Raw genomic sequence first — 20,838 nt, 5'->3', positions numbered from 1 at the left:
GTAATAATCTCCACAGTCATGGATGGAGAATGTTCATTAGAACTCAGTGGTGCACATTAGGCAAGGCAAATGGCCCTGATGTGGATGTAGATGGTGGGGGGGTTTTGTGTGTTTTTATTTGCTTGTGTAAAACACCTTCACTCCATTTTTCTACCAAATAGTTTTCTTCAGGTTTTTCCCCCCAGAGAATCTGTACAAGCAAGACACAGTCTGCCTAAAGGCTTAACATTTAGAAGACTAACACTAAAGGAAAAGGAAAAAAGCAAAATTGAGGAACAATTTTTTAAAGTTAAAGAGCAGGCTCCACTCAGTGAGGCAAATGTGTTGGGAAGTGAGGTATTTCTTGCTCTGGTTCCTGAAGTGCTTAAAAACATTCAAATGATGTTTCTGTTGTCTTGGACTTTTTTCTGCTGTTCCCAGTATGGGCTGCAACATTTTATTCCCAACGCGTTGAGAAATATCAAAACAGTATGTTCCCTTTTCTTCTCTTCCTTTTTTATTTGTATTTATTTTAGAATTATAGTGCTATAATGTCTCAGTGCATTAAAAGGACACTTTTGCAGCATAACTCAGATAGTCCAAAAATATTAAAAAGAGGATACAATTTGCCCTCCACAGCATAGGGGCACCTTAACAACTATGCTGCAGTTTAAAAACACCAATATAAGAGCCCTACTGAAGAGCCAAAAAAAAAGGGTACAGACTGTTTCCAGAAAGAATAGAACAAGTAGACCCAGAGGTGATGACAACCAGCAAAGACTGGCAAAACTAAAGGAGTTATATGTAAGAACGCATATTTCTTTAGACCAATCTGGAACAGCCCATCATCATGTTTTGAAAACCTAATTTGAAACATGCCCACAAGGGCTATAACTCAAGGCTGCTTCATGTAAAATAGCCTGTCAAGTAAAATAGGTCCTGTCAAGTAACACTTGTTGCAGTGCTGTAGTCTATTGTGTTTTTGCCTCATGTGTTATATACAATGTTTCCAAAATATGTGTATTTATTATAAAATGGGTTTCATCCAGAGTTAGCAATGCTTTGAGTAGGCCTACTGAAATCAAGGACGTTTATCACACCTTGTAAGTGCTCAAAAGGCACTACAGTCATATTAGTTCAGGAAATCCAAACATACCTTGGTTGGGTACAGTCATTATCACTTAACTCTTCAAAATCGCCATGGCATGGCTTCTGTGTCAGCCTCTGCATGCCAGCTTCCATAGGCCTGCCTCCCTGCCCTACCCCCTTCTCAGTCCGTCTGGATTTATTTGTATGTATTTTTCTTTTTACCACTATTACATAATCATAGCAATCTATTAAGTATAAAATAAATAAAATAAATTGGAAAAAAGGAAAAAAACAGCATACTTGGGAATAGCAAGGCGGAAGAGAGGAGCAAACTCCTATATAATACTGGCTCCTGCTTTGGGTTTAATTTGAACTTTAAAGGAGGTACCAAAAGTGCTGAATGCCACCCTCAAAATATATTCAGCCCCTTGGACTAAAACCTGGAACAAATTCACCATAATGCCTCAACTGCCACTGTGTGTATCTGTGTTGTTGTTATCTGCCTTCAAGTCATTTTCAACTTAAGACCCTGTCACAAGTTTTTCTGGGCTGAGAGTACCACTCCCCCAGGAGGTTTCCATGGCCGAGCAGAGAACTGAACTCTGATTTCCAATTTGTAGTCCAACTCTCAAACCACTACACACAAGCTTTTTGATACAACTTCAGTTACTATGTTTTCATCTTATGGAATCCTGGGACTAATGTGATGAGATACTTATAATTTTGTTGAAAGAAGCACTGTAAGTACTACAATTTAAAGGAAAGTACCAAAGCTCTCTAGCTGAAAGTTTGAAGTACCTCATCAGTTTTCTCGGTTTCAAAAGATGTGGGAGAGAATAGATATATGGGTGTTGGACTGTGGGTATATGTATATTGTGTATGTCTCTCTGCATTAAGTGTGTATGTTTTAGTGGGGAGCTTGAAATGGTGGGAAAGCCTTGTAGTCCCATCAGTTTTACAGTTTGGCCACAATAATCACTGGCATGTGGCGTGAAAGGTATGTACACAGATAATGTGTTTCCCCAGCCAAAAAAGGTTCCCTTCTCTGTTTCAGATTAATAGGTGCAATGTTCATGGTGCAACACTGGTCAGGACATTCAATTCTTCTGAAAAGATGTCTTCCATATGTTTCTGGAAAATGTATGATTCAGTGAATATACTGAATAGTAAGTCATCATGCTCCTTTCCTGTGAGTTCAAAGAAACATAACCCATGTGAAAAACAGTACTTGCATCCAAAGAGGCGAACTCCAGGGGGCAGCTATGCCTTATTATTGCCACATCCAGCAGCATTCTTCTGTAGACGAATGAACATGACTTTCTGAAGATTTTCACACGACGTCGTTATATCGTTCCTTTATCGTCCCAAAGTGTAGTGGAATCGTCATAACAGACAGATGGTTCCAAAAGATTTTCACATGAGGCTGTTAGTGTTCTTAAAACGTTGATATATCAGAATTCAGCAATTCAACTGTTTTGAAATTGTTTTGTAATAATTTATTGCTGAATTCTGATATATCAATGTTTTAAGAACACTAACAGTCTCATGTGAAAATCTTTTGGAATCGTCTATCTGTTATGACGATTCCACTACACTTTGGGACGATAAAGGAACGATATAACAATGTCATGTGAAAATCTACTCTGTCTCAGCATGTAAAAGTCTGTTGTTGGTGTAATTTACAAGGATTAGATTTTACACACACACACACACACACACACACACACAGAGAGAGAGAGAGAGAGAGAGAGAGAGAGAGAGAATTACCTATCCCTTCAGATATATAAATGAGCTAAGAAGCTGGTATTTCCTTCCACTGTGCAAGTAACCTGAATGCCTGCTATTCTATTTCACCACTCAGTTTGGCAGAACACTGATGCTATTTCTTGTGAATCATTCATATTTGTTTTTTAAAAAAATCTAAGACCTCAAAACTCACATAAATGTGTGAAATTCAGTTTTTGTGATGGACTTTCTGAAGACTAACATATTCCACAAACAAATGGGAGTGGGGTGGGGTCTTGAAAATCACTAATTTTCAAGATACAGACAGACTTGTAGTCACACACACACACAAAAAAAACTTTATTAAAAATAGCTTGACAAACATTTCAATTTTAAAGGAAGACATATACGGTGGGAGGAGGACAAGAAGGGGAAAGAGTGAATGAGGATGGAGCAGGGAGAACCTTCACCTCTTGCCTCTGACAATGAGGCTGAGGCTGTCTCTTGTAAAAGGAAAAAATGGAGCCAATAATATGCATGAGGAAAGAAGAAAGTATGGACATGACCCTATGAAAACTATGTTTCAAAACATATCTTTCATAGTATGGACGTGACCCTATGATAATGAAGCACTTTTACATCCCATGGATTTCAGGGAAAGAATTAAGCATGTGCTGAAATCCTCATGTAAAATTAACGGAAGTAACAAGTGCATAACATTGGCTAGATTGGCCCTTGTGGCTTTGTATGTAATCATTGACCTTTCTTTCCTTTACTCCTGAGGCTCAGCTTCCTTTGTTTCTTCCTCCTTTTCTTCTGCAACAACTGTCCCTGTGGAGAAAAAATAAATAAAATGTATTTATTTTGAAACTTTTAAAAAAGTCTTTCAGTTATTGCCTCCGAAGCAATGAGGCCAAGGCTTCCCCTGAAACAAGAAGACTGCAGAAGGAATGAGAGCATTCCCATTGCCTTACTATTCCAAAGCTCTTCCAGAAAACAGAAACTGAGACCTGGAAATTTTCCACTCTGCTCTAGCCCCACACATTACAACAGTTGTGAAAACACAGCCTCCATGGGCAATGGTGTATTGAGGAACAGTCTGTCAGCACTTTTTCCCAATCATATGCTATGGTGCAAAGTAGTTCAAAGTCTGTGGATTTGAAAGTGGAGAATCCCTATCTGTCAGTAGAAGGTTGGATTCCAGGCATTTTTGTATTTTTAGATTATTCTTTTTGCCAAAAAAGAACACTTTGCTCCAAGTGCCAGTTACATTAGGACTACAACACTGAAGGGAAACATTCTAGCTCAATCTGTTATTTGCAGGTAAGGGCTGCTGGACTGTGGATTTGGGCTTCACATCTAAGTCATATCTATTATTACAAACTACAATTGGTTGCTTGCAGATCATTTAGAGCCTTTTAGCATTATTAAACAAACCCAAAAGGCAAACAAAAAAGCAGGGTTTTTTCCCCCTCCCTCCGCATGACATCATTCTTTTTTGTTCTCTTCCGATTGTAAAACTGTGGGCAAGGGTCATAAAAGTGTCCCATTTGCCAAGCTGACATAATCCATTTGGCAAAAATTACTCTTTTACAACACTCTCCCATGCTTTTATAACCTGAAGGGAAAGAAAACCATGCAAAGGGACCTGGGGGGGAAGCATGTGCCTTTTTGTTTGCCTGTTTAATAATGCAAGAATGCTCTTAATCAAAATCAAAGTTTGAGATCTTTTAAATAAATATGTAATGTCTCATTGTGTTCAAGGACTAGCTTAATAGCTCATTGCACACTACCTATCTTGCCCCCCCCCCTCACCTGGATCCACTTTCTCTTCTTTAGCTGCCTCTTCCTCCTCTTCAGTATCTTTAGGTGAAATTGTCACTTCAGTGGGTTCTGTTGACTCTGCAGCTGCCTCAGTACTTTCTGTCAAAGCTTCAGCAGGAGTTTCACCAGTAGCTGAAAGAGAGGGAAATAGGAAGAGTGAAAGTATTACTGGCCTCTTTAGCTGATTTTTTAGTTTATTTGAAATAAGTGATTCACTGAATTAAAGAACTAAAGAATGTATCAAGATGGAAAATATATAACACAAAGAAAACAACAAGAAATCACATACTCATTTTATAAATAGTTAACTTTGGCCCGGTACGCACTGCCAATATGCGGCGTATTAAGGCCGATACTAGGTTAGGGACCACGCGCCAACTGCATGGTCCCTAACCCTAGTACATACTGGCCCTGTTACAATGGCAGTGTCCCATATATACGGGCGCTGCCATTGTGACGTAAGCGCCATGCGGTATCCACACGGCGCCACGCGTTGCTTATGTCACAAGTGCGCCAATGGTGCACTCGCAACATCACTGCGGCGCTACAGAAAGAACCCAGAAATACCGAGTTATTTTTGTTCCCCAGTGACAGTGTGCCGTTTGGGGGCTACGCCATCCCTGCAGAGCAAAAATGGGCACCAGCAAGGTGCCATTTCTCGGCAGACTCTCCCGCGCCTCTATTAAATTTTTCTCTTTTTTCTGGAAAGTAGCTAGTATAAGTTAAATGACCTAGAGAGGATCAATGGTCAAACTGTTATCGTTTCCATCTAATGGCTTGGGCCCGAGTTACTTGAGGGAACGCCTCTCCCTACACAATTTGCCCCACACTCTCAGAACATCCGGGAAGAATTTATTGGAATATACGAAGACCAGACTAATTACAAATTCCTGTAAAGCATTCACAGCCGCGGCCCCCACACTCTGGAACAACTTAACAGAAGAGATCCATCTCATCACCACCTTAGAAGCCTTTAAGAAGGCACTTAAGACGGATCTCTTCCAGCGTGCCTATCCACCTTATCTTTTATAGCGGATCTTATAGAATTTTCTACACCTGATTCAACAGTATAGAAACAGAAAACGATTTGGCCTGCAAACATTCAAGAAGTATCTTTCAGTTAACAGTTCAGTGAGAAAAATGCTGTCCCCAACTTTGACACTATCAGCTTCCTTTCCTATTCTTATATATCTCTTTAAAGCACTATGATTACTCATAGGTTTGCTTCCTTAGGGCAAAACTTCCATTTTCTAAAAGAAGACCTTTTTCTTCTAATGCTGATCATTATCTCTGTTGAGGACTTCTTGGTCTCTGAATATCCTTCCTTCATATGCATTCTAGCTAAGTTTCTATTAATGTGGTTTTGAGTATCCTCCAACCATCATTGTCCTTTCAGTTCATTCTCCTTTCTAGTAATTCCTTCACTTTACAAAAGAGGAAAAAGTTTCCTCTTTTGAAGTCAAATAAGGTGCTAGCATTTCCTGGCACTCTCCCATATATATATATATATAGAAAGTTGTAACTAAGTGTATCACATCATGTGCTTATAGCCTTTGTCTATCCAGTGTAACATTTTAAAAGTGTATTCTTACTATGCTAACACATTACAAAACTTTGGTCTATTAAATTCATGAGGCCTGCTGAAATGAATATAAATAGCATTACCTCTGTGCTTGATAGTCTGCTCCCACAATAATAATAATAATAATAATAATAATAATAATAATAATAATAATAATAATAAATCAAACCTGCTGATGGTTCCTCAGGTGTTGGTTCCACCACTGCTGGTATCTCATCAGTTGCTGCAGGAGCTACTTGTGGAGGAGGTGGTTCTTCAGGTGCCCAGAGTGTTAGCTCAGTAATCTTGGTCGCTTTCCACTTGGGAACCGCTGGGACCAAAGTTTCCTCTTCCTCTTCTTCTTCTGGCTTTTCCTAATGAGATATACCCATAATGACAGGGATTGAAAAAAGGAAATGCGCAAGCCTATTTGTGATAATTGCTTTCTGTTTCAGTGAAATTTACATGCATAAGCATACCCCATAACCCAAGTGCTTTCCCAATCCTAAACCATTCTAAACCTAGTTACACCTTGTTTGCATTACTGCAATATGCACAATATGAGGCTGCCTTTTTGGACTATTTGGAAACTCAAAGTGGTTCAGAATGCTGCACCCAGGATGCTGACTAGCACTAGTAAGAGTAAGCACGTGGCTACTATGTTACAGTAGATACATGGGCTGCTAGTCCATTTCTAGCCACAGTTTAAAGTACTTGTTAGAAGAGGGAAAGCCCTAAACTGCTTGGGGCCTGGCTTCTTGAAAGGCTGCCTTCCCTCACATAGCTTGCTTGGGTGCTAAAATCTTATAGAGTCCATTTCCTCTGTCCTACAACATCTGATGAGTTTGGCAGAAATCTGAGACAGGGCTTTTTAAGTGGCTGCTCCCAGACTCTAAATGTGTATATCACATTCTTCAACCAAAGAGCAACCTTCTTCTAAAGGAGAGTTAGATAATATTAAGAAATACTCCAAAGTAACTGTTGTTTCTCCCAAATTCATTTTGAGCATATGTCACATGCAAGCAAACCATGCAAAACCACTCCATTTCAAAGCCAGAGGGCACCTCTGTAGTATTAGGTTCTGTGTAGATAAAGGCTTCAATGACAGGTTGCTTCTCATAGTTCTGAACAGAAGGCAGTTCTTTGCTACTACTTCTCTTGCTTTTGGTTTGTGTAAGCTAAGAATGTAATGAAAAGGAACCAAAGTGAACTCTAATTCCACTATACAAAAGTTTTGAAAAAGAACTTTAAAACAAGAATTTGTTGGGGAAAAATGCATTTGTTAAAAATGGAAATTGCATCCCTGGAAGAAATGGAAGCTTGTGATACATGAGTCCCCAAAGAGTACAGCTACTTCATAAAAGAATATTCTGATCAATGGACGATTGTTGCTTATAGCTCTGAGCAAAAAAGAATTCTTTGCTACCTCTTTTGCAGTACTGTCCATGGCAGGATATTTAGAGCAAATCATGAATTGAACAATTTCAGCACATTTGCATGGTAAGAATCCAAACATCACAAGACAAACATAAAGAAGAAGGTTCTCATCTTGGATGCTGAAACGTTGTAATAAATGCACGGCTAGCTTAGATAGTCATTTACTCAGTCCTGAGCTACTACTGATGTTAGGATGAATCCACTGTGAGCCTCTGCTGTACATCTCTACTGAAATGAATGGGAACAAATGAAGTACACTACTCCCACATTGCTGGCGAAACGTCAGGAATAAACTCTTGTAGAACATGGCCACATAGCCTGAAAAACCCACAAAAAACAAAGTACACTACTGTTACTTTGAAGAAGAATCAAACCCATTGGAAACTGGATCCCAGAGCATCCTCCTACTCTTATCAATTATCGATGGCTTTACTATGTCATTATATTTATTCTTTTTTAACGTAACTTCCTAAATTATTGGAACTGGGACACTATTGTGAATTGAGCCTCCAACCAGCAGTTGACTTGCAGCACAACTGTGTAAAAGATGTATGAAAGATGTTCTGAGAAGCTTTGTTATTAAATGTTAGCATCCTGGTCTTATTTTACCATTTTCCACTCACAGATTCATGTCAAAAGTGACCCCATGAGAAATTATTACTTTCCCTGGATGGAATCAGGATCTCAGACTGTTTTTAATTCTGGGTATAGATTAGACTTTGAAAACTGAATAATGTGTCCCCAAGTATGAATCATTTTCTATACTAAAAGACACAGTCTTGTTAGTCTCGATCAGTATGCAAAAGGATCTTGTAGCATCTTTGAGACTGAAAGAAAGAAATTGGTAGTATAAACTTTCATAGACTAAAGGGGCTGTACAAACTCTATGCTGCCCCTGAATGGGCTGGGTTGGAGACACAGCAGCCACACGCCAACCCCTGAAAAAAGAAGCCCCCAAAATGAGCTTATTTTCCCAGAGCTACAGGGGCGCCATAAGGGTCGTGCCGTGCCCTTATGATGCCCCTAGTGCACAGTGCCATTTAGGCGCTATGCATGAGCAATATCATCATGGCACGCACTGTCTGTCCAGACACATGCCAAGATGGCACCCGGGGCATGTGGTACGGTTTCTCAGCATGTAAACGCTCAGCCCCCGTGTAACCCTAGTTCAGGCCCTAAATCTGCTCATCTGTCCAAGTCCTAAGTGTGCTTCATCAGATGCATAGAGTGAAATGCCTAGGGGCAGACATTTATACTTATGAACGAGCAGGTTGTGTGTGAACAACAAAATAAATGCAAAAGTTGTGGGTATGGTGATGAGACAAGTTCAGCTGAGTCATTGGAGGTCATTGGGGGACAAAGATGGGGGGAAAGATGGTGCCTAAAGCCAAGGTGAGTAGATAACCATATGCATGATGGTAGATGATGGTGGGAGGTATTGGAATGTACTGTGATTCAGGCTGGAATCAGAAAGATGTGTGATAAACTGGCCAAGAGAGCCCTCGTGAGGCTGGAGTATTAATTACTGTTATAAGATATGAAGTTTGCCAGGAAAACAATGTCTCTGTCCAATGTTGATGGTCTGGTCTTTGTGGATCTATTCTATTCTGCCATTTCTCTTTCCAATAATTCTTTGTAGGTATTTGTTTTTTGTCTTGCTGTTGTTGTGGTTTTGTTCAAGGACTGCTTTGCCCAATGTAGAGAGATGAACATTGTTGACAGAGGGTGGCATATATCACATTAGAGGATGAACAAGTGAAAGTACCTCTAATATTGTGGATGATGTGATTAGGTACTGTCATAACATTTCACGAGTAGATCTGTGGGCAGAGTTGGCATCAGGGTTTACTGCAAGGTCTCAATCTTTCACCTCATCACCATAACCAAAGTTTTACATTTCTGTTGCTCTAAGATATAAATATTTGTTCCTAGGCATTTCACTCAATGCATCTGAGAACTGGTCTATGAAAGCTTATACTATCCATTTTTTTCTCTCAGGGGTGAAGCAGACAACCAGGAAAGCATGGCCCCAGGCCACTCCGGCCACAGGCAGATCGAGTCCACGGCAACTGCACAGCCCACTCCAATAGGAGGACACTGCCACACCACTAGGAGCCGGATTATCCTGTCTCCTTTTTGCTCAGGTCTAAAGAACTGGAGCCTGGCCTTGGCTCAGCTTCCAGCCATGTTGGAGATGTGCATCATATAAATGGCACACCTCCATCATGGCCAGAAGCCACTTCTTTTGTGGCCCGTGTATTTTGGGTCTCAGTCTCAAAATGCTACAAGATCCCCTTGCTTTTAACTAAATTCCATGGGACCAGGAACTTCTTAACTTTGATTGTGTCATTCTTTTGATATCCATTCATTTTGAGATTACTTCATACTGTCTGTCCATGGCAGCAGAATATTATAGGAAACAAACAGTAAAGTGCAGAATACAAAAGCTGTGTGTTCTCAGTTTGTTGTGCGGCTGTTGTTTTTTAGCATGCAGAGCATTACCTTTCTTGTAAAGACAAACCCTGAGCCTTTCTCCACAAAGAGAATAAGGTGCACAGGACTGAAAGACGTTGCACTTTGAAAAAGATCACCCCTGTTGTTTTATTATTAGAGGAGCTTATTGTAGTAATATTTGGTATCTATAGCAAGCAGAGTGCAGCAAAGTCAGTGCAATATGAGCTTGTGATAGAAATAAGAGAAAAGAGTCAAGACACTCTTGTAACATTAAAAAAAGAAAGAAAAACTTACAATTAGGAAATCTAGCTTATGATAGTAAAGGAGATAAGATTTCCCAAACTTCAACAGAGGAGCCCCTAAGGCTGGCTCTTATGTGTGGAAGTTGACTAGTGTACATCATGAGGCAGGAGCCTCATGGTCACCTCCATCCCAGACAAAAGGAAACAAAGGGTTAAATAACTTTTGGGAGAAGAGAGAAGTGACCTCTGAAGGTAGGAAAGAAGCAAAACGGCTTGAGTACACAGTTCAAAGAGAGAGGTGAAACAAAATGGCAGACATGCTCCCGAGAGTGCCCTCTCTTACTAATTACACTATATACAATAAGTGTTGATGCCTTTTTGTTTCCAGCACTTATGTACTACCTATATCTTTGTGTACATTTAATGTAACCACTAGGATGTTATGTGTATATGGCAAAACTGGAAGAGGACGTTGGGTACTGTGTGCAATTCCTAATCTATGTAGGAATTCGAGGTCAAATATTAGATACTTACTTATTTCTTATCTGGTGAGCACAGACCAAATGAAAGAAACTGAATTAGTATTGCTACTAGGAATTAGTATTATCAATTTTGTGCTTTAGTCTAAAGTATATTTCTTGACTGTATAAAGAATTTTTCTTTAAAAATCTGCAGTTTCAATCTTGCTTTATAGGTTTACTTTACATATTTACTCTTTCAGTCTTACAGGATAAGGATAAATAAGGATAAAGATAAATAAGTCTTACAGGATAAGGATAAATAAGGTGAAGATAATAGATAAAACACTTTCCAGCCATTAGTATTATTTAAGCTATAATAATTACCTCATGAATGTATTCACCATGTTGTTCACATCCAATATCAAATATATACTTCCCAGGACCCATTGGCTATTTGAGAAGAGCAACAAAAATGAGCATTATTATGAGAGCATCAAAGCTTAAAACAATGTACTTCATACTTTGGTATTCCCACCCATATTTTTCTGGATACTACATAGGAAAAAGGGTAGATCTATAAGCTCCCCCCCACCCCCCAAAGAGCACAAAATTAAATGGGTAGAAATCTGCTACCAGAAAGTACAACTTGAAGAAATTTAGAGTATTTCACTCGAATGAAATACTTGCTGACCTGACAGTGGCTATTCTTATTTAAGCTATACCCTGATTGTTACATCCCCCCACCTCCAAGGCCCCCAAGCACTCAGATCTAAGTTAAACCTTTGGCTGAACATGACTACATACAGTAGCTCTCTGAGTAGAAAATCTAATAAGCTTGGGTTCCCATATGGCAGCACTGTAACAGTGGTGCAGTACTAGGGTTACCATAAGTCAGAATCTCCAAACCGGGACAAATGTAGGACAAATGTGGGACAACATTTTCAAATGTAGGATACATTTTTTAAAATGGAGGACACGCAAAAATGTTAATATAAATGCATGTTTCTTAGGCATGATCATAATGGAGGACATTTTGGCATTATTCCTAGACAGATGGCAGAAATGTACTTCCCATTCTGGCCAACACCCCCCCCCCCCCAATTCCAAAACACACAACAGCACATTTGGGCATTTGACATGGCTTCTTGCATATTTCAGAGGCTTATTGCATAACCAAACTCTTTGGGTTTAACATTTAACATGGTTATCTATATAACATAGCTTATTACATATTTCAGTTGCTTATTCCATAACCAAGGTCGCCATAAGTTGGAAAGGAGTTGAAGGCACACAGAACAGCAGCAACAACAACAGAGGAGGAAGAAGGGGGGAGAAGAAAAATGAAGGAGAAGGAGAAAGAAGAAAAGAAGGAGAAAGAACAATAGAAAAAATAAGATAAAAATAAGAGGAGGAGGAGGGGAAGAAGAGGAGGAAGAGTGGAAGAAGCAGAGGAGGAGGAAGAGGAGAAGAAGAAGAGGAGGAAGAAGAGGAGGAGGAGGAAGAGGGGAAAAGAGGAGGAGGAAGAAGAAGAGGAAGTAAAGAGGAAGAAGGGGAGGAAGAGGGGAAGGAGAAGAGGAGGAGGAGAAGAAGAGGAGGAAGAGGAGGAAGATGAAGAAGGGGAGGAAGAAGAGGAGGAGGAGGAGAGGTGAAAGAAGAAGAGGAAGAAGAAGAGGAGGAAGAGTGGAAGAAGCAGAGGAGGAGGAAGAGGAGAAGAAGAGAGGAAGGAGGAGGAGAAGAAGAAGAAGAGGAGGAAGAAGATGAAGAAGAAGAGGAAGAAGGGGAGGAAGAGGAGGAGGAGGAGGAGAGCAGGAAGAAGAAGAAGAGAAAGAAGAAGAAGAGGAGAAAGAAGAGGAAAGGCTTTTTTCCCTGCCTGGGTTCCGTTCCTGGAGGCGGAGCCCAGGCAGGGAAAGAGTCCTTGCCACGGCGAGGCTTCTTTCCCACCCTCAGCTCCGTTCCTGGCGGCCGACAAAGCCAAAGAGGGGAGGGAAGCCCCCCCGCCAAAGGAGAGAGGCCTACACAGGCCTCTCTCTTTCCCCCACCACTGCTGTTGCAGACTTTGCAACAAAGCCGAGGGGCGGGGGCAAACCCGGGACAAAGGGCAAACTGGGGCGGGACCGTGCAGACCCTCCCAAAACCGTGAAAGTCCCGCTCCCAGGTGGGATATGGCAACCCTATGCAGTACAGACTGCCCCAAAGGGGTGGGTCTGTGGCACCCCTTTTAGTTCCAGGTTGGGGGCAGGGCAGCCTCACTGGCAGCCCTGAGTCCCCAATCCAGAGTTTTTCCGGACGACAGAAAAGTGGCAAAATGCCACTTCCCCGTGGCGCGGAAAAGGGGTGTCCTTGGTGCTTCATGCCCCTGGACACCCCAGGAGCCAGAGCCATGGGAGAAACGGGCCGCCTGGCCCCTATCACCCCGGCATTTTCCCCGCATCCATTTGGTTGCTGCAAGAATGATGTGTGCACCCAAAAGGAGCTCCTGGGGCAGCATGGAGAAGTCACGCATGCGCCGCACAATTTGGATGTGGCACGTGTGTGACGTCATCATGGCAGCCCCCTGTGGATGATTACACTGCTGCCACATACTAGGGTTGTGGGGCGTGCAGTCGCTCTGCTCCCACATAACCCTAGTACGTGGCCCGGCCGGCGCAAAGCTTCGTCTGGACCACACCAGTGTTTACCTGAATGGAGAGCCCTCTTTACACCTTCATGCTAAACGCACTAATGCCCAAGTTGCTTCTGTGTGGGAAAGTGTTGAGGAAAGTGGCATACACACACATCTCCATATTATCCCCAAGAAGCAAGCAGGACTAAGGAGCTTTTTTATATCAGGACTGTCACTTAAGGGAGAGGTGGAGAGTATGTCTATAAACTATGTTGAAGTGACTACTGTACGCTGTATGCTCAGTGAAGGACATATAGAATGAAAGATGTTCTCAGTTGGATACCATTTCTAACATACGTACATTTCTATTCACAAACTTCCCCTGGTATCTATGGTTAAGGTGAATAAGTTCAGCAGATCCTTCTTGCTGTCCATTTGCCCAAGTGCCAACGTATTTAGAGCCAGTTAGTGCATAGAGATATGTTCCCTGTCCATGCCTATGAAGAGACGAAAAGTACTTTCACATAAAACAGATGGAGACCTCTGATTCTAAGCACCAAAACTTTCCCCCTGACATTGCCAGATTGGAACTACTGAAACCAAGGCAATTTAAACAATAACTTTAAGTTTATTTTTAAAATTTATCACAGAGATTTATCCAATATTGTGGTGATGGTTGTAATGAAAGTTGCTATCTTGTCTACATTGCAACCAACTACACTACCCGAAAACTGGTAACTTTGGGATTTTGCCCACTGGTTTAAATTAAGGCTATAATTCTGCATATATTTACCTGGCAGTAACCACTCTGAATGCCACAGGCCTTACTTCCAAGTAAACATGTCTAGTACTGTACTTTACTGTTAGCTTCACAATTCAAAGTTATCCATTTGTGTTGAGCTGCACTTCTCCTGAGTTTTACTACTTTCACCTTACTACCCAACTGCTTCATTGTCCTCTGCTTAGGTGTGAACCAATAAACCAACCATTACCCAGTGAGGGAGGAGGCTTGGGTACAATTGTGTTATATGTCAAAGTCACTGTTCCATTCTAGAGGACATGAGGGCTATGTCCGAAGTCTCAACCATTCCAGAGGAAAATTCTCCAGAGCCCTAAAGAATCCATTAGAACTCATTAACCTCTTAGATGGTGCTCACAATATAATAAAACTATATGTGAGCATAAAATAATAACACCAATGAAATATGCAAACATAGTAGAAAACAAAACAGTCACTAGATGTACTTAGAATAGGGACTATAATGATGATCAAATATCAACTATTACAGCAAAAGAAACTATTTGCAGACTTCATAAGAATCATCATTTAAACCTGAAATGATTGAACCACTCTCCAGTGTATGTGTCTCCATTTACGTAGTAGTAAACTCCATTGCCGTGTCTTTGGTCCTCTACCCAGTCTCCTGCAATAAACATAATCCAGATTTTACTGCTCATCATAGAACAATCAAGAGCAAACTGAACTAAAAGAATCTTGTATGAATAAGAGTGAACATAAAGGAATAAAACTGGAGAGTAGACGACTGTATAAATAAGCATTTCCTAGAATAAGAATGTGGCCAAAAGGTACCACAAAACAAAGACTATCTTAACTTACATCTCTACAAGGCTTTTTGTTCTTGTACTACTGCTGGCAGTGATGTGCTGAACTTTGGAAAATACATCAAAGTAGTTGTAAATACTTTCATCTACTGAAAGTAATCTTCTATTGCAGGTCTGTGAATTGTGACCCTCCCCTCCAAGTTATATAGGATATCCAACAAGGATTTAAAAAACCTGTTTACTTCTTTGAGCCCATGACTATTGTGGAGAGCAGACACAGTTGGGCCAGTGTAGCAACAGCTAATTGGGAGAGACCTGGCAACAGCTAATCAAATTGAAGGCTAGAGATGAAAACTAGGTCAGTTGGTGACAGAGCGAGTTAGATAGTTGTGGTTTCAGACAGTTAGAGTCTGATTGTGTGAAAGTCCAGAAGTGAGAGACTTGGTTCTAATATAGTGCTCCAAGTGAGGGAGTTGCTGTTTTGATATCCTGAGAGATAGGGTTAGCCTGAGAGCTAGTAGAAAAATAAGGTCAGAAAGATAACAGTAAAGGAGGATGGTGTGAGAGTCCTATGTGTTCTCTAGAAAGAGAGAGAGAGAAGTAACCAAGTGTAACTAAGTGTAACAAACTGAAACAATAACAAGTGCATATAGCCTAATAACATAATAAGTGAAACCTTGTTTAAAACCATTCTGTCAAACAAAGTTTTATTGTTATTAAATTACAAGCTTGTCTGTGACTGAAATACGTAAACACGCTACTAGGTATTATAGGAGAGCTGGTTCTGGAATAAAAGATAGGGCGGTTTTGGTGGTCATTGTGACAGATTGGTGGTAGCGGTGGGATGAAAAGTCCCAGGGTGCTGTCAGAGAAGAAACTTAGTGGTGAAGAATAAAGTGATCATGACAACTACAGCCAGTGTGGTGTTGTGCATTGTAGAGTTTGAGAAATGGAGTAAGACTCCAGAGACCAGAGTTTGAATTCCCACTCAGCCATGGAAGTCCACTAGGTAGAAGGGAAGCAAAGGCAAACCTCCTTCTGAACAAATATTCACAAGAAAACTCCATTATAGGATTACCATAAGTCAGAAACAACTTGAAGGCTCACAACAAACCATGACTATAAAATGTCTTCAGACAGATCTCCTGAATCCTAATTCAATTTCATGTTGCTGCAGTATCTGGGATTATGGGACCATGCACACTGGCCTTAAAAGCCAGCTTGAGCGCAGAGCTGGGGCATGGCGTCCACATGACACATACACTGACTCCACCCCCATGGCAGCATGATGCCATGCACCACTCTACATGGCGTGTGGTGTCACAGTGCGCCTCTGACACTGCATCCACACGACGCAACGCTAAAGGAGCACCTTAAAGCCATAGTGCCATGGCTATCGCACCCTTTCCAGGGCTCAAGGAGGAGCTACTTTTTGCAGCTACTTTTTGCACCTTGAAAAGACCAGATTGGGGCTGTGGTGTGAGATTGCCATGGTCCCAATCTGGCAAAAATGGAGGTGCTGCAGGCCACCCCTTAGGCGGTCTGCATAGCCCCTATATAAGTGTTGCCCTTTCAGAAAACTCATAGTGATAACACAGATTTGCTATTATAGAGCAAGAACCCTTGTTCTGCTTCCTTAATATGCTGGGGGAATTTTTAGCAGCTAGCTTGAGAAAAGAAAATACTGTTCCATATTTAACTAGATCAGTGGTTCCCAACTTGAATCTCCAGATGTTGTTGGGCCTCAGTTCCAAAAAGGTTCAACCAGCACCATAGGATCGAGAGGACCCCAGTGTGGGAACCACTGAATTGGACACAAAGACATTTCCCTGCAAGTCTGGAAAGTCAGTATGCAAAGGGATCTGTAACACCTTGGAGACTAAGACCTAAAACACATGGACAAAATTACGCAGCTTCAGGCAGCGTTGGGGACATGCCGTTTACATGATGCACATCCTGAATGCAACCTGCAGCTGCACTGAGGCCACATCATTTGTAAAGAACGCTCCTTCCAGCGGCCTGGTTCAGAACTGCGGCAGTGGCCTAGATTAGGACCAGGCATGTGCAGTTGCCATAGTCCCTGCACAAACGGCACTGGTGCAGTTTCCCACTGCTCTGTTTGGCCCATCTGTTTTGGGCCTCACTGAAAGAAAGATGCTGGTAGCATGAGCTTTTGTAGACTTGAGCCTACTGTAAACATGCATCTGAGAAAGTAGGCACAAGCATACAAAAGTTCATGCTACCAGCTTCTTTTTTCAGTTAGTCTGAAAGGTGCTAAACCTTTACATACTGAATTAGACACACATATAGAAATCTGATTTCATGTGCATGTTAAGTATACAGGTACAAACCTGAACTGATTTATTATTGCCAGTACTATAATAAAATCTTTAATCATTTCTTCTCCGAAATTTCTGATGAGACAAGTCATGAGGGAAAGCAAAGCTATACAAGGCAATCCCATACTTCTCTTGCTCAGAGGTAAGATGCACTGAATTCAATTAGGCTTATTTTCAAATACAGGTAATTAGGCAGGTATTCTATAGCCATAGTCATCTTTTGCCTTGTTGAATCAATGTCTGCTACTCATTTCATTGCTCCTCACCATTGCATTTGTTGTTTTATTCATTTTATCCTTTCTTTTTCTTTTTAAACTTTTATTTAATATTCTTGCAATATACAATACAATACAATACATAACATTTTCCTTTGTACATATATATATTCTTTGCAGTCTAATATCTTGTATCTAAATATCATTTTATCCTTTCATTCATTCATTCATTCACTTACTCACACAGACACGCATGGGTTTCACTAGACGTCAAAATGCTTGCAGTTAAATGTGAAGAAAAAATGCAGTTTATTTTCATATTTAGATCCATCTGCAGACATAAAATCATCCACAATTACATCTGAACAACAACAAAATACAATTTACCTTCATATTTTGATCCATCTGGGTAAATAAAGGTGCCCTGGCCATGTTTTTTATTATCAATGTATTCTCCCAGGTAACGTGCACCATTTTTAAATCTGTATACTCCCTGAAAAAATACACATTGTAAAATAGATCAGTTTTCTAGCTGGACAGCTCCTGTTTAACTTTCCAGCTGCCCCACTTTATTCTACTCTTGTCTTTTCAATCCACAGACTCCTTTGACCAACCAGTTATACTTACTACTGTTTCCCTCCACATGCACACTAGTCTTTGACATTTTATTCCCATCCCCCATTTTTTAAAAACTTCTACAAACTTTTGGACTCCAAAAGGCCTAGTAATATACTGTATATACCCATGTATAAGTCTAGAAATTTAGGTCAAAAATGGACCCAAAAAACCTGAGTCGACTTATCCATGGGGTCAATGTAAGGACTGTGTCTTAACTCTTATTTAAAAGAAGGAACCATCCCTTGCTGGTGAAAAGCAAGAGTATAATCTGCCTTGGAGGCACTGATCCCCTCTATTCTCTCATCCATTCAGCCTTAAGGGTAAGCACAAAGAGTTATGTCTGCTGGGGTTTTGTAAGATTTTTGACATTGTTTTGCTTGCTTCGTCCTTTAGATCCTTTGCTATAAGCCTCTAAGTTTTACCCTCGACTTATCCACGAGTCATAGCAAAATCCATCATTTTGGCCCCAAAATTTGCCCTCGACTTACTGTATATATACTCGACTATAAGTCGACTTCATGTATCAGTCGTGGGCAGGTTTTGAGGCCACAATGATGGATTTTGCTATGACCCGTGGACAAGTCGAGGATGAAATTTAGGGGCATATAGCAAAGGATCTAAAGGACAAAGCAAAGCAAAACAATGTCAAAGACCTTCCAAAAGTCCAGCAGACATAGCTCTTTGTGCTTACTCTTAAGACTGGATGGATGAGAAAGTAGAGAGAGACAGAGTTTCACATACAGTCAACTCTTCTTACACACAGATTTTTTTTATACACGGATCCAAACATCCATGGTTTGAAAATGTGTTTAAAAAGTATAAATTTCAAATATCAAACCTTGATTTTCCATTTTTATAAGGGACACCATTTTGCTATGCCATTATATTTAATGGGACTTGAGCATCCATGGATTTTGTTATCCAAGGGGGATCTTGGAACCAAACCCCAGCGTATAACAAGGGTCCACTGTATTATACTCTTGCTTTTCATCCGGAGACGGTTCCTTCTTTTAAATAAGAGTACAATACTTACAATGTAAAATACAATACTTACATTGACCCGTGGATAAGTCGACTCAGGTTTTGGGGGCCAGTTTTTTAACCTAAATTTCTAGACATGAATACATACAGTATACGTGAGGTCGACTTATAGTTGATTATATACGGGTAGTTAAGGTGGTATTATTTTGGCTACAAAGAAGAGGTTGACAGCCACTGCTCTTACGCTTCCGTTTCTCCTTCCATTTGCATACTGTCCTTCGTACGTATCGCCATTCGGTAGCCGGGCCTTTCCGTGTCCATGCCGTTCTCCAGCTTCGTTGCGTTCGCCTTCATATTCCTACTTAAAATGAAGAATTGCAGTTAGGATTCAGTTAAAAACGAATGAATAAATAATCACAAAAGTGATTATGTGATCAGCGATTGCTAAGAATAAACAAGGGAATGTAGCCACTGTATAAGAAATCAGACTATTGGCCCATCTAGTCCAATACTGCCTGCCTCCATTAACTATAACCGTGCTATGATTAAAGTGCCAGTTCCTATGGCGCCAAAAGTGTCTTTCTGGATCTCATTGAGTAGCATCACTACTGATCTGAGCATGAATGAGGCTGAGCATTTTCCTAGTGTTCAAGGAGAGATCGTGCCAGTCGTAAATGGAGATGCCAACGACCCAATGGACTTCTGTGTGGAAAGCATTACCTTGGATGCTAGTTTTCAATGGCCATGTGAAATGAATGTGTATACAGGCATTTACTGTTGTGACCTTTTTGTCTCTGTAATCCTCCTCGGTCCCCAGGGAGAGATGGGAAATATAAATTATTATTATTATTGTTATTATACCTCAGTTAACAAAGCCTCTGAAAAAGAAGCTTCTTCTCACTAAGTCTTTCCCTGCCCACTTTTGGATTAGGAATAACATGGGTCCAAAACACACTGCAGAAACAACCCAGTTTGAGACCACTTCAACTGCCCTGGCTCAGTGCCAGGGAATCCTGGGAAGTGTAGTCTATCGTGGCCCCTGAGAGCTCTCTGATAGGGAACTACACTTCCCAGAATCCCCCAGCAGCACCGAGCCAAGGCAGTGAAAGCGGTCTCAAACCGGATCATTTCTGCAGTGTGCCTGGACCCTCCTGAGTCCCTCTGGCCTTAAAGCAGCCCCAGCTGCCTCCCTGCCTCCCCAGCACCGACCCCCAAGTCGTTCTCGGCCTCCTCCTCGATCTCCTCGGAGCCCAGGTCCGACATGGCTCCACTAGGCCCTGCCCGTCGCCATGGAAACGGCGTCCATCTCCTGCTGCATTGTTATCTCAGGGGCGGTCGCTATGGCAACCGCGCTTGGAAACCCTCGCGTCGCCATTGGTCCCTCCCCGCCTTCGGCAGCGGTCCCCGAAACTGTGCCCTGCTTTGAGGGAACTCTGGACTCCAGCCCCCAGGAGCCCAGGCTATTGGCCGACGTGGCTGAGGCTTCTGGGAGATGTAGTCCAGGTCCTTATCAAAGGGCCTGGCAGCTGGGGATGCTCAGGGCAGCAGGGGGCTCCCTCTTCTCTCTCCTGGCAAGGAGCCTTTCGGTGCTAGGCTGCCTTTAACGGCTAGGCAGGGTATCTATGCCAGGATATCTAGTCTAGCAACATGTATTACTAGTCTTACTGTTATTATTATTATTATTATGTTAGGATTATATATACACAAGAATATATATATATATATATATATATATATATATATATTAG

General features: G+C 41.3%; 1 protein-coding gene across 1 annotated transcript; it reads right to left on the bottom strand.

Annotated features, from left to right (window-relative positions):
- Positions 1 to 3,121: 3,121 nt before the first annotated feature.
- Positions 3,122 to 20,515, bottom strand: RSPH1 (radial spoke head component 1). Its single transcript, XM_089511964.1, has 9 exons — positions 20,300 to 20,515; positions 19,335 to 19,448; positions 17,879 to 17,984; positions 14,708 to 14,798; positions 13,736 to 13,871; positions 11,157 to 11,222; positions 6,369 to 6,552; positions 4,609 to 4,749; positions 3,122 to 3,624 (listed from the first exon to the last, which is right to left on the bottom strand). Exons 1-9 carry the CDS (start codon positions 20,351 to 20,353, stop codon positions 3,566 to 3,568), a joined length of 951 nt encoding a protein of 316 aa, XP_089368090.1. The 5' UTR covers positions 20,354 to 20,515; the 3' UTR covers positions 3,122 to 3,565.
- Positions 20,516 to 20,838: the final 323 nt, after the last annotated feature.

The sequence above is a fragment of the Sceloporus occidentalis genome, unplaced genomic scaffold (genome assembly GCF_023333645.1).
Source record: "Sceloporus occidentalis isolate IW3139 unplaced genomic scaffold, rSceOcc1.0.p SCAF_2, whole genome shotgun sequence".
NCBI lineage: Eukaryota > Metazoa > Chordata > Lepidosauria > Squamata > Phrynosomatidae > Sceloporus > Sceloporus occidentalis.
This window is presented reverse-complemented; position numbering and strand designations above follow the sequence as displayed.

Excerpts from the sequence above, each read along its gene's own strand:
- RSPH1 (XM_089511964.1), bottom strand. The coding sequence starts at position 20,353 with ATGTCGGACCTGGGCTCCGAGGAGATCGAGGAGGAGGCCGAGAACGAC. Across the intron at positions 14,799-17,878 it reads AGATGGATCAAAATATGAAG|GAGACTGGGTAGAGGACCAA; the intron begins GTAAATTGTATT and ends TGTTTATTGCAG. Across the intron at positions 3,625-4,608 it reads AGAAGAGAAAGTGGATCCAG|GGACAGTTGTTGCAGAAGAA; the intron begins GTGAGGGGGGGG and ends TTTTCTCCACAG.